Source organism: Mus musculus, chromosome 19, assembly GCF_000001635.26.
Source record: "Mus musculus strain C57BL/6J chromosome 19, GRCm38.p6 C57BL/6J".
Classification (NCBI taxonomy): Eukaryota; Metazoa; Chordata; class Mammalia; order Rodentia; family Muridae; genus Mus; species Mus musculus.
Window position 1 is genome coordinate 8663471 of NC_000085.6, and position 27074 is coordinate 8690544.

At 47.3% G+C, this 27074-nt stretch overlaps 1 protein-coding gene across 2 annotated transcripts; it reads left to right on the forward strand.

The window, feature by feature from the left end:
• The first annotated feature begins 534 nt into the window (after window positions 1–534).
• Window positions 535–20136, forward strand: Chrm1 (cholinergic receptor, muscarinic 1, CNS). 2 transcript variants are annotated; one of them, NM_001112697.1, is made up of 3 exons: window positions 535–987; window positions 1439–1530; window positions 14392–20136. In NM_001112697.1, the coding sequence occupies exon 3, from the start codon at window positions 14463–14465 to the stop codon at window positions 15843–15845; it is 1383 nt and encodes a 460-aa protein (NP_001106167.1). In that variant the 5' UTR covers window positions 535–987; window positions 1439–1530; window positions 14392–14462; the 3' UTR covers window positions 15846–20136. The 2 variants fall into 2 exon arrangements, with proteins under 2 accessions (NP_001106167.1, NP_031724.2); NM_007698.3 differs by lacking the exon at window positions 1439–1530.
• Window positions 20137–27074: the final 6938 nt, after the last annotated feature.

The following is a 27074-nucleotide window of genomic DNA, read 5'->3' on the forward strand; positions in this document are numbered from 1 at the left end:
CTGGATTTACGTAGGCTGCATAATGACATGAGCACACATGTCATACTACACATGCCGGACCCTGAACAGCATATGGAACAAACACAGTTTCTCCAGTGCTCCACAAACCAGATACACATATACCCTCACACCAGACCTTTCCATACACCAGAGTGCACTGCCCAGCATGCGGGCATGTCACTCCGTCCCAGGGTGGGTGAGCCAGCCCTCTGGGTCTGGTCCAAGTTGGAACCTCTCACGTGAGGCCCAATGTGTCATTTTCAAACAGAAGGAATTTAGCTCCCTCACAGCAGGGAGGAAGAGCAGGGTGTGTGGCTGGGTGGGTGGGTGGGTGGGCGCGTGGGCATGTTCATGGGGGGAGGGTATGCAAAGGAAGCAGGCATGTGAATAATGGGGCATGTGTGTCGGGGCATGTGTGTTGGGACATGGTGCACAGGAGTTGGGGGCTTTCCGGTTGGGTGGGGGAAGGTGCCCGGGAAACAGAGTGTGCCTTTGTGAGAGGGTGTGTGTGTGTGTGTGTGTGTGTGTGTGTGTGTGTGTGTGTGTGCCGCCAGTCTGTGTGCAGTGGGTGTGGGTGTTTGTCTCCCTGTATCCGCCTTCTCTCTCCTCTTGGACTTTTAGCTTTCCTGGGCTCTCTTTCCTCATGTCCTGCCTCCTCCCTCTCGAGGCTCAAAGTGGGTGCCCTTGTGGACAAGGGGGGCACACTCCAGGACTTAGTCCAACCCCAGATGCTGCCTGAGGCTTCCCTCCTGCTCCCCCTCCCTTTCTTTCCTCCCTTTCCTCCCTCCCTCTCTTTCCCTTCCTCCCTCCCCCCCAAGGCTGGCGTGCCAGGGGGTGGGACATGCCAATCACTGGCTGTGCCTCTCCGGCTGCCAGCACAGGGCGCAGCTCCCCCCGGGAGCCAGGTGTTTGGGTCCCAGGAGACACTGCAGGCCCCCGGAGAAGCACTGAAGCTGAGGACCCTACAGACCCCTCTCCGGTCCCATGGTGAGTACATTTGGAAGGGCTTGGGAGGGGCTGTGTTGAGCTGGGTGCAGAAGCATCAGGGTCCTCTGAGACAGGGCAGGGACAAGGATGAGACAGGAATGGGGGTGGATTCTTGAAAGGGGAGGTGGCCAGGGAGGGGTCTAGAGGCCAAGAGGGCTCTCTAGCAGTGGGCATTGGCTGCTACAAACACCCTGTCTGCTGCTTCTCAGTGGATTTATCTGATGTTTTTCTGTGCTTTAGCTGGCAGAAGAGGTAAAGACCTTCTTAGGAAACTCAACCTAGACTTCAGAAGAGATTAGATGGCTGTGTGGTTAGCAGATCCCCCAGCACACTAAAGGCAGAAGGGGAAGGGCAGGAGGCAGCCCTGGCTACCAGCACCTAGTTGAAGAGTGACCCCATGTACATACTTTTGGGGACACCAGTCCCAGAGCCTCCTTCTCTCCTCCTTCAGGAAACCCTGAATCCTACCTCCCCTATCCACCTTCAGCCCCCCAAGATGGATTGAATGAGGCTGCTGGCCAGATGGACAAGCTGGATGCCAAGGTGGGTGTTGGGCCAGAAGCCAGCAGGAGACCAGGCAAAAAGCCCCAGTGCTCTTTGGAGACAGATAAGCACATGGATAGCCACACCACCCAGACAATGTGGTCCTGGCACGCGAGGGGACCCAGAGGGCCCTCCCTGTGTTTTTGTATCTTTGGCTTGCAGAAGGCAGGTTTCGGGCAATACAAGGGTACTGATGCACACACATGTTCCCTGACTCCAGTAAGGATGAGTTAAATCCAGAGGCTCTGACTCTTGGAGTTGCCACCTCTAAGACAGGTGTCTGGAGAAGGGGCAGTTGGCTCATGGAAATTTCTTCACCTTAGAGGTTCTTAGCGCCAGTGGAGAGGGGTTCAGTTCTTCTTACAGTGCACATCTATCTGCAGCTCATCCCATTGGCTCAGTGACCCCTGCCTCACCGGCTAGCAGTCTCCAGTAGCCAGTCTCCTGTCTCAGAGTAACCAGCTACTCCATGAGCTGCCCAAGGAAAGCTTTCTACCCTCTGATCTCAGCTACAAGGCAAACCATGATCGCTGTTGAGATATGTAAGAGGAAGAGATGGTAGGACAGGGCTACAAGGTATCATTCTAACCTCCATGCTGGACTGGAAGCTTTGGCTTTAATGGATCTTGAAGAGCAATAGGAAGTTCTAAGTGTCCAGAAAGGTCTAGGCAGAGCTGTCCCAATATACAGTCAGAGAAAGCGAGGCTAAAAAGGCAAAATGAACGTACCCATAGCCCCATTAGGGAAACATAGCAGCCCCATCGGTAACTGAACCCCATTCTCCTCACCCTCAGCATAATACTGTGTTGCCTCCTCCATGAACAGGAGGCTAGGATATGGTGGGAAAGGGAAGGGTGTAGCAAGCTTTGCGAGGCAGGATCTTGGGCTCCCAAGCAGGCAGGCAGAGAAGAGGTGGGTGAATTGAGCTGAGTTTCTGCTCGGCTCTGATGCCATGGTGATGCCTCGAAGAATGGGGGAGGGAGAGAGAGAGAGAAGAAAGGAAAGGGGGAGGAGCACAGGAGTGAGGATCTGGGGGCATGCAGGGCGGAGGATGAGGGGGCCAGAATGGCTGATGCCACACTTGCAGAGCAAGGTCTAGGTTGCAGCCTGCTAACAGCCAGGCTCTCCCAACCTGGTTAAAGATGGTCAACTAGTCAAAGTCCATCGCTGGTGAGCAATTTTGGCCATGGTTCTTTGACAGATGCCCCTCCTTCAGATCAGCAGTGTATTTTTGGAGCATTTAACTAATGACCACTGACCTCTGATAGGTTAGCTGGAGCTCCCAGTAGTAGCTTAAGCCCAAAACATGAGAGCCATTCCTTTTATTTACTTCCTTGTTTCCAGGGCCAGGGGATCAGGGGTGGAAGTGTTGTGAACCTTTAATGAACCAAGAGCCACCTGAAGTGAAAAGCTAACCTACTGGGAGCTACCCAGAAAGGCTGGCTTCTGACCCATGGCCCCTAAAGAAGGGGACAGTCAAAAGCCTTGGCCAGGACTACCCACTTACCCAGGGGCCCAATCCCACAGCTCTCTCCGAAGACCACCTTCTCCCTAGTGTTATCACGGCCCCAGCCAGATTTTTCTGACAGCTTCTAGCCCCAGAATATCAAGATGGCTCCACGCCTCCTTCTTGAATCTCCCCAGCATGCTGTCACCCTCTGCCTCCCCTCGCACTCCCTGCCCAGGCTCAGGAAAGTCTAATGTTCAGGAATCCTTCTCCCCCCATCCTCTTTCTAGCCTCCCCCAGTGATTCCTTTCTCTCTTCCTCTCACCAGCCAGATCCTCAGTCCCTAGAGATTGGTTCAGGGTCCTGGCGGTCATCAGTCTGGCCTGCCTTGTGTTAGAAACTCTGACCTCATCCCTTAACTCTTGCAACCCATATTAACTTCACACACACACACACACACACACACACACACACACACACCACTCCACATCTATTTGTGAACCTCACTTAGCTTCCCTGTGCCTCTCAATGAGGCAGGGTTTTCTTGAACCACTGAGCAGAGGAAGTGCTCTTTCTTATTTTTCTCCTGTGCTCTTGTGACAGACACGCCCTGACTGACCCAAGAGAACTGAGGCCTGGTGGGTAAGGGATCATAAAAGCAAGGGGCCCCTAAACTCTGCTCCAGAGCTGGTCATCATCCCCATAGGCTCATCTTCAACCTCCAGAGCCTCAGGTCATTAGGAATAACCCCTCTCCATGTACACATTCATGCATTTATTCCACAAATATTTGTTGAGCAATTACTATGTAGCAAGCCCTAAGATAAAACCAATAAATGAAGCAAGCAGAGATACTACCTTTCTTCCTCGTCAGTTATGGCTAGATCGCCCCTCCCCCACCCTGTCACTATTCATCACACAGATAAATGACACATACACAGGCCAGAATCTAAAGCAAGGACCGCTTGGTGATTCAAACTAGGGTTTGGCTAAGCGAGTGGAAACAGGTGAAGAGACCATTGCGACTCTCCTGCACACCCCATCAAGAGCAGCTTAGGGTCGGGGCTCCCAGAGACGGGTCTCAGAGGCAGACGAGTGCATCATTGATGGGCTTTAAAGTCACCTCTGGTTGCAAATAGGAGGTAATAGAATCTATTCTCAAGGAGTTATAACAAGTAAATTAAATTATGCATCTAATTCGTAGAGCCATGTCTGGTATACTCAAGCAGCCAGTAAATATCAGTTGCTATGATAATAATAGTAATATTATTAAAGGCTCCCAACAGTCTTCAGCAGGAGGCCGAAGTCCTGGGCAAAAAATCACTCTCTGCATTTCTTAACACCTTCTTGTACCTAAACCATGAAAAACCCCAAGATCCAAACCCATCCCCACAAACCTATGAGCTCACCCCCACCATCCCTAGTCTCATACAGCACTGCACACACCTTCACACACAAACTCATACTAGAAACTCTGCCCCATCCTACATAAAAGCTCTCAGGTTGGTATGGTGACTTGCCTAAGGTCAGTGTGACAAAAGCTTGAAGCTAAGGATTGACCTAAGAGGTTCCTGCCTGCCCCACCCTGCAATCCCTATCTCTCAGCTCCTCCGTGAATGCTCTTTCTGTTTTGTTTAAGACTTATTAGGCCGGGAGGTACTACCACAAGACTTTAATCTCAGCACTTGGGTGACAGAGGCAGGTGGATCTCTGAGTTTGAGGCCAGCCTGGTCTACAGAGTGAGTTCCAGGATATTCAGGGCTAGACAGATAAACCCTGTCTCGAAAGCAAAAAAAAAATAAAATAATATTTTTATTTGCTATGTATGGGCTGTCTTGCCTGTATGTATATCTGTGCATCACATGCCTACCTAGTGCCACTGAAGGCCAGAAGAGAGCCTTGAGTCCCCTAGGGACTAGAGTTACAGACTGTGGTCAGGCACCATATGGGTTCTAGGACTTGAACCACAGTCCTCTATAAGAGCACCCAGTGCTCTTAACCATTGAACCATCTCTCCAGCCCCTCCATGCATGTTTAATAGGATGTGCTTTCAATCAGAGATCTAACTCTGAACTCCTACTTCATAAAACTTCTGGTTCCATTACTGAACCCCAACACCCTGACTCTCAGCCCCAGGATGATTAAAATCATTAGAAACCAAGTTAATTCGTGACTACCATCCTCCAGTAGCCATCAACAAACACATAGTGAAATCTCCCCAGTGAAAAGTTAAAGAGAGATGGCTCAGTGAGTAAACTTGCTTGCCATGCAAGCATGAGGACCTGAGTTCAAACCTCAGGAACCTACATAAAAGCAAGCATCTTCACTTGCTTTTAATCCGGATGCTCCTACAAGGATATGGGAAGGGCTGGAGAGATGGCTCAGTGGTTAAGAGCACTGACTGCTCTTCCAGAGGTCCTGAGTTCAATTCCCAGCAACCACATGGTGCCTCGCAGCCATCTGTAATGGGATCTGATGTCCTCTTCTGGTGTGAATGAAGACAGCAACAGTGTACTCATATACATAAAATAAATACTAAGTAAATAAATAATTCTTTTAAAAAAAAAAAGGATATAGGAGACAGAGATGGCAGAGCTAGGAGAATCCCCAGGTGTTTACAGATCAGTCCGCCTGGCATAGGTAATGGGAAAACAACTCAGTGTATACATGCATACATATAAAAGTTAGGCCAGGCATGATGGTGCACACCTGTACTCCCAGCACTCAGAAGGCTGAAGCAGGAGGATTGCTGTGAGTTCAAGACTATCTTGGGCTAAATAGTGAGACCTCAAATGAAATCACTTATAAGCACCCGTTATCAGGTGGCTGAACCACCTGTAACCACAGTTCCAGGGGACCAGACACCCTCTTCTGGCGGCCTTTACTGTACCCGGAAATGTAGCACGCACTCACATAGGCAGGCAAACTTACGCACAAATTAAACTCTTATTTGCTTGTTTGCTTTTCAAGCCAAGGTAGCTTTTCTCTGGGTAGCCTGACTGTCCTAGAATTCACATTGTAGATCAGGCTGGCCTCAAACTCAGAGATCTGCCTGCCTCTGCCTCCCAAAAGCTGGGATTAAAGGCATGCTCTACCACACTGAGAAATTTTAAACTTTTTTTTAAAAACAACATGAGAAACTAGCTGAGAATGTAGTTTCATTGGTAGTCTGCTCATCTGGCAATCAAGAGCCCCTGGGTTTAGCCCCTAGCACCACATTGGGTGTGGTGGTCCATATCTGTAATCCCAGCACCTGGGAAGTGGAGACTGGTGGGTCAGAAGTTCAAAGTTATTCTCAGCAGACAGGGAGCTCAAAGCCAGCCTGGATTGCCTGAGACCCTATTCAAGAGAGAGAGAGACAGAGAGAGAGAGACAGACACAGAGAGAGAGACAGAGAGAGAGAAAGAGAGAGAGAGAGAAAGAGCGAAAGAGAGAAAGAGAGAAAGAGAGAAAGAGAAAGAGAGAAAGAGAGAGAGAAAGAGAGAGAAAGAAAGAAAGAAAGAAAGAAAGAAAGAAGAAAGAAAGAAAGAAAGAAAGAAAGAAGGAAGGAAGGAAGGAAGGAAGGAAGGAAGGAAGGAAGGAAGGAAGGAAGGAAGGAAGGAAAGAAAGAAAGAAAGAAAGAAAGAAAGAAAGAAAGAAAGAAAGAAAGAAAGAAAAAGGAAGAAAGAAAGACAGCTAGAAATCTAGCATAAGTAAGTGGGTTCAGTGTCCAGGGAAGGAAGGAAAGGAAAGGAAAGGAAAGGAAAGGAAAGGAAAGGAAAGGAAAGGAAAGGAAAAAGAAAGGACAAATTGGTTAGGGATAGTAGCATAGATGCATCATTTCAACACCTGAGAGGCTGCGGTGACAAGATCTGCCAAGGTGGCACAGCAAGGACTACAGTAGGTGATCAGGAAACTCCGACACTTTCTGCTCTCACTGTAATGGGAAGGCAGGCTCACGAGCAGCTAGAGCTGAATCTCTGAGGAGAATGGAAGGTCCAAAGGACGCTGAGAACCTAACTCTAGAACCTCTGCCCTTTCTCCTTACACATTCCCAGAGAGAGAACATCAGAGAGGCACAGAGCAATGGGCCAAGTAGAATGAACACAGGCCTTGAAGAGGAAAGTTAAAGTCACAGTCCCAATACCACTACCTCCTGTGGGACCATCAGAAACCCACTCAGCCCTCTGAGCCTCAGATACCTCACCTGTACTACAGAGATAAAAGTGTCCAGCAGAAAAGGGGGAAGAGCATATATCTAGTGCACCACATGTCCTAAGTATGATGGCTACCAATTTGACCACTAAAAAAAGATTTAGCAGAGATTTCTAGCCATCGAGGCAAGAGACTGCCAGCCTTGCCTTGCCTCTGAGAATATTGATCCTTTCTCTCCAGTGTCCTGTATTAAAAGTATTTGCTTTAGCCAGGCATGTGGGTTCACATCTATAATGCCAGCACCCCAAGGCAGAGAGGCAGGTGGATCTCGCAGAGATTTGTTTTGTTTTGTTTTGTTTTTTCTTTTAAAATAAAGTCTCCCATAGCTCAGGCTACCCTTAAACTTGCTGTGTAAATGAGGACATCCACATCCTCCCACCTCTACCACTAGACTAGCATGGTTTACAAAGTAAGTTCTAGGCTCCCCGGGGCTGTGTAATGAGACCCCATCTCAAAAGAAAAGTTAAACCAAATAAAAGCACTTGTGCATTCTTGGTAGTCACCACTTGTCTCTAAGTGAAGCTTGGGATGAGTAAGAATCAGTCACTATGTTCCCACCCAGCGTTGGGACAAGCTGTCCCTGCAGCTCCCAGTGAAGGGGCCTGAATCCTTCAGCTTCACCTCAGGGATTTGAGCCCTCCCTGTGCAGGATCTGAACATGTTGCATTCAGGACCCTCCACAGATCCCAGAGATGCTAGGATAGTCCACACTTGATCTTAGCCAAAAGGCCAAGAAGCGATGCTAGGATAGTCCAAATCTTCCTTCATACAAAAGAGCAGATAAGAACCTGGGAAGAGCTGGGGTGGACACCCCTGTCAGAGCACTGTGACAGGGAGTCAAGAAGAAGAGCCAAGGTCATTAACTGTGTGACTGCTTTGGGATCCTGCTCATCAGCTGAGGAGTGAACGTCGGGAAAAGGGTGACAGGTTAGGAGATTGTGCTGATAACAGTTGGAAGACTGGACAGCACTGAGCCTAGTTCCAGAGCGATGGGTCCCAGGTACTAGTGCCAAGCCTGGGGCAAGTTAAATGAGACACTCACCTTGGAGCAAAACTTGAGGGGTCACAGGGATACAGGGTGTGACTCAATGGTAAAGCACATGCTTAGTATGCACAAGGTTCTGGGTTGTGTCCCCAGCACAAGAAAATGAAAGACAGAGAAAAAACAGAGACAGAGAGGAAAGAAAACTTCATAACCCAGAAAGGCAGTATTGCAACTTTGTTACTGATTTGTTTTGTTGCTTTTTTGTTTTGTTTTGTTTCTTCTGTTTTCTTTCTTTTTTTTAAAGATTTGTTTGTTTGTTTGTTTATTATGAATACACTATAGCTGTCTTCAGACACACCAGAAGAGGGCATCAGATCCCATTACAGATGGCTGTGAGCCAACATGTGGTTGCTGGGAATTGAACTCAGGACCTCTGAAGAGGAATCCGTGCTCTTAACCACTGAGCCATCTCTCCAGCCCTAATTTTTGTTCTTAAGACAGTCTTACATAGCTCAGGCTAGCCTTAAACGTGCTATGTAAATGAGGCTGGCCTTGAACTCCACATCCTCCTATCTCTACTTCTAGAGCACCAGGTTTACAGGAGTGTGCCACCACGCCCAGCCTGGAACACTTTTAAAAATCAAATAACAAATCAGTCTTGGTGGCACATGGCTATGATTCTGGCATTGGAAGACTAAAGCAAAGAATTCTGAATTTGAGGTCAGCCTGACTTCAAATTCAAGACTTTGTCTCAATCAATCAATCAATCAATCAATCAATCAATCAACACTACAACAAGCTTGCTCTTTTTGTAAATAAAGAACTATTTATTTGGGGACCAGGGTCAGGTTTGGGGTTTGGGACTAAAGAAATAGGATTGCACATGTGTAGGGCTAGATCCTGCTGTAGACATTTTATTCATAATAGATTGTATTTGTGTTGATATTTTTCACATTATATAAGACATTAGTTTATCTACTATCGAGTTTGGGGACATCTTTAAATTTTGTGGCCAAGGAGCCTCTGCAGTTGGGAGGATGCAGCCTCTCCAATCAGCCAGAGAGTCTACTTTAGTTCCTTTACAAGTCTTTGCTCAGCTCTGCTGTCCCAAAGCACATGGAGCTGACACAAAGGGGGCTGTACACAGTTTAAGAACAAGGAGACCTTAGTAATGCCTTCTCTCCGATGTTGCTGGGCCTCAGTTATTCCCTCTGGGCAATGGACATTAATCAACCCCAAATTCAGAAAACCAAAGACATTACCTATGCAGGGCAAATTCTCAAGATAGTGGCCAGCAGCAGTCTTACCAGGGAAGAAAGCCTGATCCCAGCCTCTAGTCCAGAGCTTGACTTTAGTTTAGAAGGCGTGTGACAAGACTGGGCGATAAAGATAATCATATTTTACAAGATATGGTTATCTCAAGCCTCTAATCCCAGCATCCAGAAGGCTAAGGAAGGAGGCTCAATTATGAGTTTAAGGCCAACTTAGGTTATATAGTGAGTCCAAAACTGGCCTGGATACACACTATCAAGACTCTCAGGAGCTGGGACTGTAGCTCAGTGGCAAAGTGTCTGCCTAGCTGCAAAGTCCTGGACTTAAAGCACAATGCTGGTGGGGTGGATGTGGGTGCCGAATTGTGTTTTAATGCAATGCTTTTAAACTTCAAATTGGTGAATTAGTTTCCAATGATATTCGGTCTTTTCATTGTGCTTGTTTGGGGTTTTGTGAGGTTTTGTTTGGCTGTTTTTTAATGTTTAGTTGTAGGTTCTTATAAATGAAGTTTCACTGAAAAGAATGGGGTCCAGTCCTGAGTGTACATTCCTGTGTGGTCTTCTGCAGGTTCTCTGACTGTTTTGCTTGGGTCTCTCTCAGTTCCCTTATCTGTAAACTTGTGCCTGCGTCGTTTTCCTGCTGAGAGTCAGTGTGGGGGTTGGAGAAGTCGCTCAATTTGTAGTGCTAGCATGGAATTTCGTCACCCACGCTGTGTAAAACTGGCATGGGACCCTTTGCCTCTCATCCCAGCACTCTGAAGATGGAGGATCAACGTGAGTTCCAGGCCAGCCCAGACTACATGAAATGTCTTAAAAAAAAAAAAATTGGTGAGAATGTGTAAGGCCCCATGTTTGATTCCTTACACCACACACACAGAGATTAAATAAGATAATTCATAAACGGACAGAAATACTTTTAACAGTGACTGGGGTGAGCTGTCCAACAGCACAAGGCACCATTATCGTCAGTCACCACTATTGCACCATCAGAGATATGGGGCCCTAGTAATGCTTAGTAATTTACTAAGAGCTATACCGAAGCCCTCTAGGAGAATTGTTTATTTATTTATTTATTTTCTTTCTTTATCTCTTTCTTTCTCCCTTTTGTTCTTTCTTTCTTTCTCCCTTTCTTTCTTTCTCCCTCTCTTTCTTTCTTTCTTTCTTTCTTTCTTTCTTTCTTTCTTTCCAAGACAAGGTTTCTCACTGTAGCTCTGGTTACCCTGGAACTCACTATGTAGACCAGGTCAACCTTGAACTCCTAGACTGCCTCTGCCTCCTAAATGCTGAAATTACAAATGTGTACCACCACACCCAACCTTTGGAGAGATTTTTTTTTAATTAAAATACAATTACATCATTTTCCCGCTTCCCTTTTCTCCCTCCAATCCTTTTCCTGTACCCCCAGAATTTGCTCTCTCTGAAACCATGATGTCTTTTTAGTGGTTATTGTTACATATATATGTATGTATGGCTAAATACATAAATACAAGCTGCTTAGTCCATTTAGTATTACTTGTATGTATATTATTTCAGGGCTGACCCCTTAGTATTGGATAACTAATTAGGGGGTTCACCCCTGGGTAAGACTATTCCCCCCTCACTAAAGGATATTTTTAATAGAAGTAGCCACTCCTAAGCAGGAAAGAACCCTCATTCCTACACAGACTGAATTTATGGAGACCCAGTGTTCACATCAAGGGCCATTCTCAAGCACATGACTTTCAAAAACTCATTTAATCTTCTCAACAATTCCTTGAGTCATTATCTTGAAGGTCTTAGCTAATCCCTACATCTCTGTTGAGGAATCTATGGTTATAGACATCATATCACTTAAAGAAAATAGTAATAGTAAATTAATAATCAATAAAATAAGATATGGTGGTGCAAGCCTGTAATCCTATCACCTGGGAGGAAGAGGTAGAATCAGCAGTTTGAAGTCATTCCCCACCGTGGCTGCACAGGAAAGCTGTACTGTATGAGACCCTGTCACAAGAGCCTGTCACTAATTAATTAATTAATGATTTATTTTTAAGTATTTTTCATTTTTGAGATAATATAATGACAGAATTTTAGCTTCCCTTTCCTTCTTCCAAATCCTCTCATATACCTCACCTTGCTCTCTTGCAAGTTCACAGACTCTTTTCCTTACTTGTTGTTACATGTGTGTGCATGTGTGTGTATGTGTATGTGTGTGTGTACACACACCTAACTGCGTAAGTGCAACTTGCACAGTCTACATAATGTTACTTGTATGTGTGTTTTCAGGGCTGACCACTGATATTGGGTAACCGTTTGGTATGTTCTTCCCTGAGGAAGACTATCTCTCTCACTCCCAGCGTCCTTAGTTGCCTGTAGGTCTTTGTGCCGTGTTGAAGCCTCATCGGCCTTCTGCTCCCACTTTAGTACGTCTGGTCTGTAGTCCTTACTCAGCTCAGGTGTAGTCAGTCACATTGGTGAGATTTTACGGAAATAGCTTCAGACACTCCCGTAAGACAGCATCTCACAGCAAGCCTCCTGATTCTCTGGCTTTTACAGTCTATCTGTTTTTCCCTGAGCCTTAGGTGTGGGAATTGTATTGTAGTGAATTATTTCATTTTTTAGGGTTTATTTATTTTTATTTTATAAATATGGATATTTTCTTACACATATATGCATGTAACACTTTGTGAGTTGACATGTGGAAACAGAGAACTGAACTCTGGAAGAGCAGTAAGCACTCTTAACTGCCGAGCCATCTCTCCAGATCTTATGGGTGGTTTGTTGTTGCTGTTGTTGTTGTTGCTGCGGCTGTTGTTGTTGTTGTTGTTGCTGTTGTTGTTGTAGTCTTAAGTTACATAAATGGCAAAGTGTGGATTCAAATCCAGACAGGCCTTACCTACAATCTTAGCACTTGAGGCAGGGAGGCAAGGAGGAAGAAGATCAGGAATTCAAAGTTATCCTTGATTACATGGAAATTTTGAGGCCAGTCTAGGCTCAAAAAAAAAAAAAAAAATCACAAAGCCTGGTGTAGTGGCACAGGTCTTTAATGCCAGCACTTGGGAGGCAGACCCAGGTGGATCTCTGTGAGTTCAAGGCCAGCCGAGTCTACAAGTTCCAGAATGACCAGGGCTGCAATACAGAAAAACCCTGTCTTGAAAAGAACAAATAAGGCAATACCAATACCCTCTTGCTTGTTACCACTTCTCCTACAGCCTTTTAGCTAATATCAAGTGTAGTGTTAGATGCAGGCAGCCTAACTGTAGCACTAAATACAATGGTTCTCTGTGTCACTGACCCCAAGCAACACCAGGACCTGGAAGAATCTCGCCAACAGTTCAGTCCTACAGGCCACAGCTTCAGGCTAGGAAGACCCTAAGTTTCTTTAGTAGACAGGTGGGGATACAATAAAGGACCCACCAAATCACACAGCAGCTGGGCTCCAGCTTAGCAGGCCCTTCGGTCTGCCATGGCTTTGGCGGGAGGTCTCCCCTGCCTCCTAGACTTTCATTTTTCACAACTTTAGTGTCTGGGGCAGACTCCAGGTTCCAGAAAAGTCTGGAGGATCCCCCTATCTCCCATGTTGCCCTACTCTTTTTTTTTTTAAGATTTATTTATTTATTATATGTAAGTACACTGTAGCTGTCTTCAGACACACCAGAAGAGGGAGTCAGATCTCGTTACGGATGGTTGTGAGCCACCATGTGGTTGCTGGGATTTGAACTCAGGACCTTCGGAAGAGCAGTCGGGTGCTCTTACTTGCTGAGCCATCTCTCCAGCCCCATGCTGCCCTACTCTTAGCTGGGACCCAGGAACAGACCAGAGAGAGGGAGGAGAGCCACTCACATCCCATCTGGGGCCAGACCCTCACCTGTCTGGGACCTGAGTTCATCGCCCCTGTGTCCTGCTTCACATACAATCCATGGAAGAATGTGTAGGTATAAACCACACATTCTCCTGTACCCTATTCCCTGTTTCAACACTGCCCTCAACTGTAGCCCAGGCTATCCTCAAATTCACTGTGTAGCAGAGGATGACTTTAAACTCCTGATCCTTCTGCCTCGTCCTCCTCTCAAGTGCAGGGATTACAGAGGAGGTCCATTACTCCCGACCCTCTTCTTCTCTTTGGAGCTTTCTTCTTCTTTCCATCACCCTTTCTTTGGTGAAAGCCTCACACTGGAGCAGCCCGTGCACAGCAAGTGGAGGAAGCAAACTCTAATCCCACTGGGCATCTTGTCACTATAGCAGAGGTTGAAGCTGCTCAGTCACCATTGCCTCCAGGAAGAAAGGGATGGCAAGGGCCTTCCTGCTAAGGATGAGCAGGACAGTTCAATTAGATAACTTGATTAGGTGCTTAGCACTGTGTCTGGCATGTAGCAAGTCCTTCTTAAATGAAGACATTAATAAGGTTGAACAAAATGCTTGGAAAATTTCGCAGGTCTGTATACAAAAGAACCCTCCCAATTCCTGCCACATGAAATTTAAAGAAAACAGGAATTAGGGGTTGGAGAGATGGCTTGGTAGCTAAGAGAACTCACTGGCTCCTCTTCCAGAGAACTCAGATTCAGTTCCCAGCACCCAGAAAGTAGTCACAATTTGTGTAACTCAGTTCCGGGAATGCCCTTTTTCTGGCCTCCTCAAACACTACTTACACGTGGTGCACAGACATACGCGTAGACAAAATACTCATACACATAAAGTAAAAATACTTGAAAATGTTTCCAATGAGAAAACTGAGGCTCAGAGTCTGAACCCATTCAGAAGCTCTAATGAGGACTTAGGTCCCTAGCTTTCAGGACCGCCCCCATGCTGCGGGCAAAAATCTCCTTGTGGCTGGAAAGCACATTGTTAGCCACGGTGAGTAGGTGCCAGCGCCTGGGGGTGATGCTGTCTGGCCTGGCACTCTGAAAGGTCTGGGGCTGTATCTTCCACTCAGAATTGCCAGAGGTACCAAGTGGCCCAGCCAAAGCTCGTGTCCTTTCTTTTCAGGTGATGCCCTTACTCTGAGAAAAATCTTGTGACTGGAGGAAGGGGCTGCCCCTTCATTCCACCTGGCTGCAATGAACACCTCAGTGCCCCCTGCTGTCAGTCCCAACATCACCGTCTTGGCACCAGGAAAGGGTCCCTGGCAAGTGGCATTCATCGGGATCACCACAGGCCTCCTGTCTCTGGCTACAGTGACAGGCAACCTGCTGGTGCTCATCTCCTTCAAGGTCAACACAGAGCTCAAGACAGTCAACAACTACTTCCTGCTGAGCCTGGCCTGTGCTGATCTCATCATTGGCACTTTCTCCATGAACCTCTATACCACATACCTGCTCATGGGCCACTGGGCTCTGGGCACACTGGCCTGTGACCTCTGGCTGGCCCTGGACTATGTGGCCAGCAACGCCTCTGTCATGAATCTTCTGCTCATCAGCTTTGACCGTTACTTCTCAGTGACCCGACCCCTGAGCTACCGAGCCAAGCGCACTCCCCGCAGGGCAGCTCTGATGATTGGCCTCGCGTGGTTGGTTTCCTTCGTTCTCTGGGCCCCAGCCATCCTCTTCTGGCAATACCTAGTTGGGGAGCGGACAGTGCTGGCTGGGCAGTGCTACATCCAGTTCCTCTCCCAACCCATCATCACTTTTGGCACAGCCATGGCCGCCTTCTACCTCCCTGTCACAGTCATGTGTACGCTGTACTGGCGCATCTACCGGGAGACAGAAAACCGAGCCCGGGAGCTAGCAGCCCTACAGGGCTCTGAGACACCAGGCAAAGGTGGTGGCAGCAGCAGCAGCTCAGAGAGGTCACAGCCAGGAGCTGAAGGCTCACCCGAGTCACCTCCAGGCCGCTGCTGTCGCTGTTGCCGGGCACCCAGACTTCTGCAGGCCTACAGCTGGAAAGAAGAAGAGGAAGAGGATGAAGGCTCCATGGAGTCCCTCACATCCTCTGAAGGTGAGGAGCCTGGCTCAGAAGTGGTGATCAAGATGCCTATGGTAGATCCTGAGGCACAGGCACCCACCAAGCAGCCTCCCAAAAGCTCCCCAAATACAGTCAAGAGGCCCACCAAGAAAGGCCGAGACCGAGGCGGCAAAGGCCAAAAACCCCGAGGGAAGGAACAACTGGCCAAGAGAAAGACCTTCTCACTGGTCAAGGAGAAGAAGGCAGCTCGGACCCTGAGTGCCATCCTGCTGGCCTTCATCCTCACCTGGACACCATATAACATCATGGTGCTGGTGTCTACATTCTGCAAGGACTGTGTTCCAGAAACCCTATGGGAGCTGGGCTACTGGCTTTGCTACGTCAACAGCACTGTCAACCCCATGTGCTACGCACTCTGCAACAAAGCCTTCCGGGACACTTTCCGCCTGCTGTTGCTCTGCCGCTGGGACAAGCGGCGCTGGCGCAAAATCCCCAAGCGCCCTGGCTCTGTGCACCGCACCCCCTCCCGCCAATGCTAATGGCCCCCTTCTCCTGCATCCTTCCACCCTCAGCTCCAGGGAGAGGCCGGTGGAAAGTGTCCCGGAAAATGGGCTGCATCTTCAGCCCCAAAGCCCTGCTCAGGACTCCTCTGGCTTCCCAGGCCCCTGGGTCACCTTCCTGGACAGCCCAGAGAGACTTTGCCGCTTTCCAAACTTTGCTGTTCCCAGACAGAGAGTGAAACCCGGGGAACTGGTTTTTCTGATCCCTGCTGTGTGGGAATGGGCCCAGCAGGAGGATCCGGGCTTTGGTCTGTTTGCGTTTAGGCAGGAAGTCAGGAGCCAACAGGGCGGGCCAGTAGTTTAAAGGTGCAGTCTTCCTTGGCCCATTAGGGGGCCTGGATTGCAGTGGTGATAGCACCTGCTGCAGCTTCATATGGGAGATCACACCAAGCACAGAGAGAAAAGTCTGGAAGAGGAGGGAGGTGGTGAACCCTGGCTGGAAATCCCCTCCCTACACAGGCAGAACTCATCCAGGTAGGCCCTAGGCACACTCTCCAGGATTGTCCAACTTCCCTACAAATGTCCCCAGGTCAGCCCTATGTGGTCACCTCCAAGGCAAATGTCCAAGCGTAAGCAGGACAACAACACCAGAGGAGACCAGCTTGGTTAAATACACCAAGTCCCAAAGCAGCATCAAGGACCAGATGTCAGGTGTCCTAACCAGTCCTCTATGCCATTTTCCTGGGGGTGGGGGTGGGAGTTGAGGGGGTAAGGTGCCTGCCATCCAATCCCACACCCATTCTTCTCTCTCCCTACCCTAAAGTGACCTCGGTCCCACCCTCCTGGCTCACAGCCGTTACCTGGGTGGATCTGCTCTGGGCAGATCTAGCCAGACCTCCTGCATGCTGCCTGCCTCCAGCCTTGCCCCACATGGGTCTGTCCCAGCCAGCAGATTCTCTTCTGTAAACTCCTTAATCCAATCCGTGCATGGCTGCCCTGCCACCCTACTCTCCAGGCCCTGCCTGGCCCCTGTTCTTTTCTTCCATCCTCAGCATATGCTGAGTCTGTGAATAAAAGCCACGTAACTAGTGGGCACTATAAGGAATTCCTCCCTGTTTTGGCCCCAAGGCCAGGAATGCAAGGACAGGGAAGGCACAAGAACTACAATGCAGAAAGTGAGCTGCGGCTTTTAAGATGGATCCAGGAAAGACAGCATTGAATGGCTAGATCGACTAACCCTGCAGGGGGGCCCCAGCACAACCTGTGGGTCCATGGCTCAGGTGAGTGGTGCTAAACCAGGCAGGCCTGACCTCTGAAACAGCCCCATGTACTCTGTACATAGCAGCTCTAGGGCCTTATCATTCCCAGGAGGAACAGAATTCATCCAAACTCCTATTTGTAGCTGGGGAAACTAAGACCCAGAGACCCAAGAGGATTCTTTTGGATTATATAACAAAACAACACCCAGGCTTCCACAACCTCCTGACCTCTAGACTGTAGGGGTGACAGACCTAGGATACTCAGGCCAAAGCATTCAATCAGGGAAACCCTTAGGGCACAACCTAAGCATTGTTTTGGTAAGGGAAGTTCCCAAAGCCTAATGAAAAGGAACCTGAACAAATTAACCCCACAGTCCTAAGCAGTGGTTATCCAAGTATAGCAGTAGTCGGGTGTCCCAAGGCTCACCCAGATGTCAGTGATTTGCTGGGAAAACAGAGAGCTCTGCAAGGCCACTAGAGTCTGTCACTGTCACAGTGGAAGAGTTCAGAAGGAAACAACAGAATAAAGCACACAGAGCAGAATCCCAGAGTAACCAGGCACAAAATGCCAATTCTTTTCCCAGGAAGTCACAGAATACTTAATTCTCCAGCAATGATGTAGGACAGCTTACATGACATTCTGCCAGCCACAAACACCCTCCAGAACCATGGTGTCTGGTGTTTGTACTAGAGGACAGGCATAGGGAGGAACATGGCTGACTGCCCACACCGTTGGCCTCAGTGTCCAGCCCCTCTAGAGGCTTAACAGATAGAGTGTGGCCTAGGACCTCCACCACAAACCATATTCTTAGTATAGATTATCCGATGTGCTCCAGACAAGCAAAGATTTTCTTCAATGCTGGATAATCCAGTGGTTAGCCAAGATTGCCTGGAGCCAGACAAGGCCTGCTAATCTAACAGAAGCCCAAACCAGGAATATTGCCTGCACCTGGGAACTTAACTAGGTAAATTTCTGGGATCACTATGGATTTAGTAAAAGAAGAATTCCAAGGATGGAAACCAGCTATCTGTAACCAGCAGCCTCAAGGTGATTCTGGTACACATTAAAGTTTGAGAGGGGTAAAAAAAATATCCTAGAAGGCTGAGGTCCTGGGTGGGGACCCCCCAAAAAAATCCCTGCAGGCTTGGAGAGTTGGCTCAGAGGTTAAGAGTACTGGCTGCTCTTCCCGAGGTCCTGAGTTCAATTCCCAGCAACCACGTAGTGGCTCACAACCCTCTATAATGAGATCTGGTGCCCTCTTCTGGCCTGCAGGCATACATGCAGACAGAATACTGTATACATAATAAATAAGCCTTTTTTTTTTTAAATCCCTGTAGAGGAAGGGGTGGGATTCACCCCCACACATTTAGCTTCCTGAACTCCCAGAAACTGTTGGACCTTGAGAGCTTATCTAGCAGTTCTAGCTGGGGTGTGCATCTCCTGGTATATACCCTTGACCTTCCTCCTTTATCTGGGAAGGTCTTCCTCTTGAACTGGGTGTACAGATTTGGACAAGATGAATATGGAGGGATGATAGAGGAAGAAGACACCTACTGAGCCAGTCGGATCAGTTGCATCAACCCTATTAGCCAATGGGGTGTCAAATGTCTCAATCACCTTCATCACCCACAAGCTATGGAATGGTTGCAACACTGTGGGCAAGGATAGCCCACTAGGTGGACAAGGAGAAGCTGGCCAGAGCTGCAGGAGATACATGGGATGATCTTATGTAAGCCATGTACCCCGTATCACCAGTACAGGTTGACAGCTGAGACCCTGGTAAGGGCTTCTGGCTTGTTCATGCTCCCTTGTAGCCCTAAGCCCCCTTCAGAAATAAATGCCCTGCCTGTGTCAAGGGTGTGGAGGTGGAGGGCGGAGGAAGCTGAGCAGCACTGGAAGAAGTGAAGCTTTGGGACCAATGGAACATCAAGGAAGGAGGGGATGGGACCAGCATCAGGAAGGATGGGGTGAGACCAGCATCAGGACCGGAAATGAGAGTAGCAGCCCACACCTATCACTTGTTCCCTCTCCTGGGGACCTCACCGGGGTCCTGCTATGCCCTCCACCAAATAACCTTGGTTAGGCATGCCTCCTGTCTTCAGTGTCTTCATCTCTAAAAGAGGAGCAAGCCCTTTGCAGGTGTCAGAGGGATGCGGCAAACTGGTAAAAGCAATTGATGGCTGTACCGTCGGTGTTACCACAGAAGAGGCTGCCACAGGTAATGGCCTGTCTAGTTTCTCACCCAGGTCTTACCCTGTACCTCTGTTCTGGCTTTGGGAAGTCTAGAGTCCTATTCCCCCAAACCAGGAAGAAGAATCTTACATCCCAATGTGACTGGGTTTGAAGAGTGTCCAGCGCACACCTGGGCAAGAAGGAGGGTAAAGTCCAGGTGGGGTCTGGGTCCTGCAGGCCTCTGAAGAAAGAGTTGCCAACCCAGGATGGAGAATAACATGAGGCTGAAGGAAGAGGGTGGTTGCATGGGCATCTGTCCATCTCAAACACAGCACCCACTCCTACCCTGAGGGAGTCTCTTTACCCCAGGAACAAAGGCCTTTTGGTAGAAGTAAGGAGAGAATAAGGTCGCTTTGTGAATACCACATCTTCTACCAATCCCAGACTGGAGCTAGCCTGAGGAGGAACAAGTTAGAATCCCTCCCACACTCAAAGCCCAGCCTTACTTCCATTTCCACCATGACATTTTAGCGCCACCTGCTGGCAATTTAAGAAACCTGACGTTTAAATGCTCTTCCCCCTGCCTTTTTTTTTTTTTTTTTTGGACAAGCTCTTGGTATGTAGCCTTGGCTGGCCTGGAATTCATTATATACACCAGGCTGGCCTTGAACTCTTAGAGAGCTGACTGCCTCTGTCTCTGAATGCTGGAAGTAAAGATGTTCACCATCACACTGGCCAAATTACTACCTCTTCTTCCTCTTCCTCTTTCTCATCCTCCTTTTTAAAACTAGTATTGGGACTGAATCTAGGGTCTCTCATATACTAGGCCAACACTCTACAAATGAGCTATATGTCTCATCCATAAACTTTTTTATTATTAAAAACACGTTGCAAAAAAGAAAAAAATCACACACCAAAATTAACCAGACCCAAAGTCTCTATGCTTCATTCAAAATTTCAAGAGTGGAGCTGGCAAGAGGTTCACTGAGTAAAGGCATTAGCTATCAAGGCTGAGAGTTTGAGTTATGTTCCAGAGATCCACATGGTGAGAACACACACATGGAAGCTGTCATCGCCACCCCCATGCACTTGTGCCTGTCTTCAAAATAAGCCAATAAACAATGTGCCAGTCATGAGAGCATACACCTTTAATTCCAGCATTTGGGAGGTAGAGGCAGGCTACCTATGCGTCTGAGGCCACCCTGGTCTGCATAGAGAGTTCCAGGACAGCCAGGGCTATGTGTGTAATCTTGTCTCAAGGAAACAAAAGGGAACTCACTGCAGCCCTACAGGATTCCATGTCTTCTTTTGCCCTCCTCCAGCACCAGGCACACAAGTGTGAAGAGACACCTACACACATAAACATTCAGAAACAGGTCCCGCCCTCTCTGAATAGTACATCATCACCATGGAGGCAAAGGGGTCTTGATATTTGGGGATACCAAATATCATCCATGCAAGTCTCAAAAACAAACAAAAGCAAGCCCCTTAGCCTGAAGCCTTTACAGTCTTCCTTCTGCGTGACCTATCCTTGCAGAGTCTCCCAAGGCCTGTAGAATCCCTGGTTTTATTCTTAGGCGCCTAGCTTAGGTTTCACAGGACTATGACTAACTCCAAATAGAAATTGCATTTGGAACCTGCTCACCTTTAAAGCAAGAATGCTCTTTCAACACGTTTTCCCCTGACAGCCTTGGGCTCTGAAGAATGCATTGCTCCTGGGGCCTTTGCTTTCATGATAAACCAGAGTTAGCAGAAGGAGTATTCTATTCTAAAAGTCCATCTCTCTCTTTCTCTCCCAATCCTTGTCCTCCTGGCCCTGGTATTTGGTATTTCTGCCTTCCTGGAACCACCATTCACACAGTTCCTCAAGCCAGAGAGCTATAAGTCAACCTAGACTCCTTCGCACTGCCTGTACCCAGTCTACCTCTAAACAATTCACGAACATATCCTGTTTTCTCCATTGCTCTTGCATACCGTGCTAAAACAATCCCTCAATTCAGACTTCAGCATCAAACTTTTTCTGTAAAAGGCCAGGGAGCAGACATTTCAGACTCTGAAAGACAAGAGACAAAAGGAAGAACACCCATGAGCACTCCTGTGTTATATGCTCTGTCACTGCAGTTGAAGGCAGCCATAAAAAACATACTAGAGCAAATAAGAATGGCTGTACACCAATAAAACTTCATTTGAACCTAACATGCATCACAAAATATTATTGCCTTTTTTATGGTTTTATCTTTTAAAGATTTGTTTATTTTATGGGTATGAATATGTTGCCTGCATATATGTATATGCACCATGTGTGTGTGTGTGGAGGTCAGAAGAGGGTTACCAGATCCCCTGGAACTGAAGCCGAAGTGGTTGCAAATCACTATGTGAGTGTTGCGGAACTGAACTTGGGTCCAGTGCAAGGGCAGCCAGTGCTCTGAGCCATCGCTCCAGCCACAGTTCTGGTGTTTAGGCCTTCAAAACCCACGGGTTGAGGAGACGGTTCAGAGGTTAAGAGCATTTGTTGATTTTAAAGATTTATTTAATTTTATGCATAGGCGTACACCACTATTGCTCTCCTCAGACACACTAGAAGAAGGCATCTGACCCCATTACTGATGGTTGTGAGCCACCACGTGGTTTCTGGGAATTGAACTCAGGACCTCTGGAAGAGCAGTCAGTGCTCTTAATCACTGAGCCATCTCTCCAGCCTGCATTTGTTGAACTTACAGAGGACCCAGGTTCAGTTCCCAGCAACCCCATGGTGCTCACAAACATCCATAGCAGAAGCTTCAGGGGATCTGACTCCTTCCTCTGGCCTCTGTGGGCACAAAGGTGGTACAGACACACATATGCATACATGCAGGCAAAACACTCATCCACGTCAAATAAAAATAGGTACATCTTTTAACTTTTTTTTTTTTTTTTTTTTTTTTTTTTTTTTTTTTTGGTTTTTCGAGACAGGGTTTCTTTGTACATCCCTGGCTGCCTGTCTCTGCCTCCCAAGTGCTGAGATTAAAGGTGTGTGCCACCACTGCCCAGCGATGCCTGGCTTTTTAAAACCTTAATACACAAACACACACACACACACACACACACACACACACACACACACACACACTGTACTTTCGTGGAGTAGTCACAGCATTCAAGAGATAGAAGCAGGAGGATCAGGAGTTTATGATCAACTTGAACTATATAAAACTCTGTCTCAAAAAAGAAAGAGAGTGGGCTAGAGAGATGGCTCGGCAGTTAAGAGCCCTGACTGTTCTTCCAGAGGTCCTGAGTTCAATTCTCAGCAACCACATGGTGGCTCACGACCCTCCGTAATGAGATCTGATGCACTCTTCTAGTGTGTGTCTGAAGACAGCTGCAGTGTACTCATATAAATAAAAAATAAATAAATCTTTTTTAAAAAGAAAGAGATGAAGGGAGAGACGGAAGGAGAGAGAGAGAACCCAAACTCAAAGCTAGTTACATATGTAATCTCAGCAGCTTGAAAACTGAGGCAGGAGGATTTCAAGCTTGAGGCCAACCTGGGCTACAGAGTTCCAGGCTAACCAGGGATACCAAAAGTGAGACCTTATCTCTAAAACCCAAAGCAAGCCCCTTAGCCAAAGGTCTTCACATTCAGCCCCTTGGGTGAATGAGCCCTCCTACAGGTTCTGGAATTCTGGTCTTCGCATAGGTGCTGGACTCACGCCTTCATGTCCAACTCTTTCCAACTCCTCTGCTTAGGCTCTTCTTATCCTGCTTTGCTTCAAGACTGCCTGTGCTCCCTTCAGGATCCAGAAAGAAGCAGCATTTACACACTAGGGCTCCAGGCCCCTCAGAAGACAACAGATTTCAGCCAGCCTGGAGGTGGAAGAGATGACCAGAGAGGAACCGGAATGCAGGAGCACTAGAACCAGAAAACCATTAAACAGAGAGAACATTGGGGAGATGTCTGGGAGTAAGGGCTTTGCAGAGATAAACAGGAAAAATGGCAATTAAGGAACATGGGAGGGCTCAGAAGATGATTCCGTTGGCAAAGTGCTTCCTTCACAACTGTAGGGACCACAGTCTAGATTCCCAGCACCTACATAAAAGCCTGGCACACCTGTAACCCCAGTGCTGGGGGGGGGGGCACAGATTCCGGGGGAGTGGAAATTTCCCTAGTCAGCCAGTCTACCTAAAATGGCAAGCTCTGGGTTCAGTGAGAAACCCTATCACAAAAAATAAGTCAAGCCCAGCATGATGGTGGCTGCCTTCAACTGCAGCAATCTGGCAGAAGTAGGCTGATCTCTATGAGTTATAGGCCACTCTGATCTATAAAGCAAGTTATAAGCCAGCCAGGGTTACACGATAAGATCCTGTCTCCAAAAATTAAACTTAAATTAAAGTAGAAATGATAAAGGAAGATGCTACATGCCAACCTTTGGCCTCCGTGTATATGTGCACGCATGAATGCATATACATAGTAATGGTTTGAATGCGAATGCCCACCATAAACTTATATGTTTGAATGCTTGGTCCACATTTGATGGAACTATTTCAGAAGAATTAGGAGGTGTGTCACTGGGGGACAGGCCTTGCAGTTTCAAAGGCCCACACCATTCCCAGTGAGAGGGAGAGAGAGAGAAAGAGAGACAGAGACAGGGAGAGACAGAGAGACAGAGAGAGAGAGACAGAGACTGAGAGAGACAGAGAGAGACAAAGAGAGACAGATCCTCTAGATTAGGGTGTCAGCTCTCAGCTACAGCTATGCCTGCCTGCTGTCATAATCCCTGCCATTATGATTATGAACTCTAACCCTCTGACACCATGAGCTACAGTAAACATTTCCTTTTATAAGTTGGTTTAGTCATGTTGTGTCTTCGCAGCAATAGAAAAGCGTACACATATACATACATGCGCACACACACATCCTTCCTCCTCCTTCTCCTCTCTGGTCTTCCCTGGAAATCTGTTCCAAAGTGGGTTTGCGTGTGTGGGTCCCAGAGAGAATGAATCTTGTCTTTCAAGCTCTTTCTACCCTCACTTCACCTTTAGTATCTCCATCACTCCTACTGTAGACAATCTCAGCCTCGGAGGAGCCTGGTTACCTGACATCTTGGTTGTCACTGAAAGAAATGATTTAAAAGAAGGAAAACAGTGTCAGTGGTTTCAGTCCACAGTCCCTTGGATGCACACTTCTGTGCCTCTAGTGAGGCAGACTGTCAGGCAGAGAGGGCATGATAGAAGTGCTCACTTGGAAAGGGCCACAGCAAAGCACACTCCTCAAAGACAGTCTCCAGGGACTACTTGCTCCAACCAGGCCCCACTTTCCGGTAGCCCGTTTTTAAAGTTAGTACCCACTCTCCTGATTCACTTGCTTCTTATTGGGGTCCACTAAGTAGAGAACAAGACTTTAATACAAAACAAGGAAGACATTGCATATCCAAACAACAATCTCCAGAGAGACATCTGCTACGGTGATGTGCATAGGAGTCCACCCTTGGACAAAATGACATTTTCTTCTCTTAAGATGTGGGGGGCGGGGGGAGGCTGGAGAGATGGCTCAGCGGTTAAGAGCACCAACTGCTCTTCTGAAGGTCCTGAGTTCAAATCCCAGCAACCACATGGTGGCTCACAACCATCTATAATGAGATCTGATGCCCTCTTCTGGTGTGTCTGAGACAGCTACAGTACTTACATATAATAAATAAATCTTAAAAAAAAAAAAGATGTGTGTGTGTGTGTGTGTTTCTGCCTATGTCTGTGCACATGTATGTCCCAGTATGTGTGTCCGTGGTTCACAGAAGCCAAAAGGAGATGTTAGATCCCTCAGGGCTGGAGTTAAGGGCATTTGTGGGACACCTGTCTTGTTATCTGACTACTGGGAGTCTGAACTTCGGTCCTCATAACTGCATAACAAGCATTCTTAAGTTCTAAGTCATCTCCCTAGCCCACAGAGTTGTGCTTTCTTGAAACCAGATTGGTCGTGGCAGAACCAGGCCAGGAAGGTGGAACCTAACCAAGGTTTTATCTCAACACCGACTCCTCTATAAGCTGGTTGACTTTCTGCACATCTCTGAGCTTTTGTTTCCTTCCTGGGAAGGCAGAGCTGTTACAGCTGAAGAAGCAATGACGGAGCCTCCACACTTGAGAGGCTCAGTCTCAAGATGAAATTCAAAATGTCCCCTGTAAGTCACTGTAAGGCCCATTTGTAAGTCATGATTGGCAATATTTTCTAATTATTTTATCTGTATTGGTGTTTTGTCTGCACATATGAACATGTGCCTGGTACCCACAGGGGCCAGAATCCCGTGGAACTGGAGTTTCAGGCAGTTGTGAGCCACCATGTGGATGCTGGGAATCAAACCTGGCTCTTCTGAAAGAGTAGCCACTGCTTTTAACCACTAAACCACCTCTCCAGACCCTGATCACAGAGATATTTTCATTAGTTAGTTGGTTAACTGTTGGTTTATGGTAGTAATATTATGGGAGAGTTATGCCTCCTTTTGCTCCTAAAAATCTACATGGGGTTTCTGCCCCCCTCTAACCTACTTAGCTCTCAAGTAAACAACACAGAAACATCAGACTTTTTTAACAGGTTGCTGGCACTATGCTGGGCAGATTCTGAGCTATTCTAACCCAGCTAGGCTATTAATAATCAGATAAATACCCCATAACTTGCCATCTGAGTCTGGTTCTGTTCCATGTGTGTCCTCAGTGCTAGCTTCTCTTAGCCACATGTTTATGTTCCACCTTGCCCCATGACAATTCCCTTCTTCCGTCTCCTCCTTCTTCTCCTTGTGGTCCCTAGTTGAAATCCCCTCACTCAGTCTGGAGTTCCTCTTTCCTATCTCCCCTGCCCAGTCAGAGGCTCTAGCTTTTTATATACCAGTCAGAGACTTTTGGGAAACATTCTTTACAGCACATTGATCAATATAATACCTATGTCCAGACTGCAATCTGCTCTTGGGGTACAGAACTCACCATCTGAATACACAGCACACAAGGCCAACCCCGATATTACTTAGTACTGAGAATGTAATCCAAGACCTTGTGCATGCTAGTAAGCACTTTGTTCTCGAGACTCTAGAATTTTCTCTAAATGCAGTAGTTTAGGATATATTTGGACAGTGTCACACACGAAGGAAAAGAGCACTCTTTGAGGCTTTTGTTGGAGATATTCTTTTAAAGATTTATTTTATGTATATGAGAAGAGGCCATCGGATCCCATTACAGATGGTTGTGAGCCACCATGTGGTTGCTGGGAATTGAACTCAGGACCTCTGGAAAAGCAGTCAATGCTCTAAACCACTGAGCCATCTCTCCAGCCCCTTATAGATTTTATATTATATCATTTATTACGTGTGTGTGCACACCACATGCACATGGGTGCCACTGAGCATCTTCAGACATCAGAAGGCAGTTTGGGGTAATCTGTTTTTTCCTTCTGGGGATCAAACTGGGGTTCCTGGGCTTAGCAGCAAGCACCTTTACCTTTACCTGCCAAGCTGCCTTTTGAACTTACAAAGAGAAAACTCACACATACACACATCTACCAGGCCATAATGTAAACCACTTTTTTAAAAAGAGGTTTTTTTTCTCTCTTTTTTTTTTAAGATTTTTTTTATATGAGTACACTGTAGCTGTCTTCAGACATACCACAAGACGGTGTCAGATCTCATTACAGATGGATGTGAGCCACCATGTGGTTGCTGGGAATTGAACACAGGACCTTTGGCAGAGCAGTCAGTGCTGTTAGCAGCTGAGCCATCTCTCCAGCCACCATGTAAACCACTTTTAATGGTGAGTATGGTACAGGAAGTCTGAATAGCCCTCCAATATGGAACTCTGAAAAGGTCACATGAGCAGGAA

Excerpts from the sequence above, each read along its gene's own strand:
- Chrm1 (NM_001112697.1), top strand. The coding sequence starts at position 14,463 with ATGAACACCTCAGTGCCCCCTGCTGTCAGTCCCAACATCACCGTCTTG.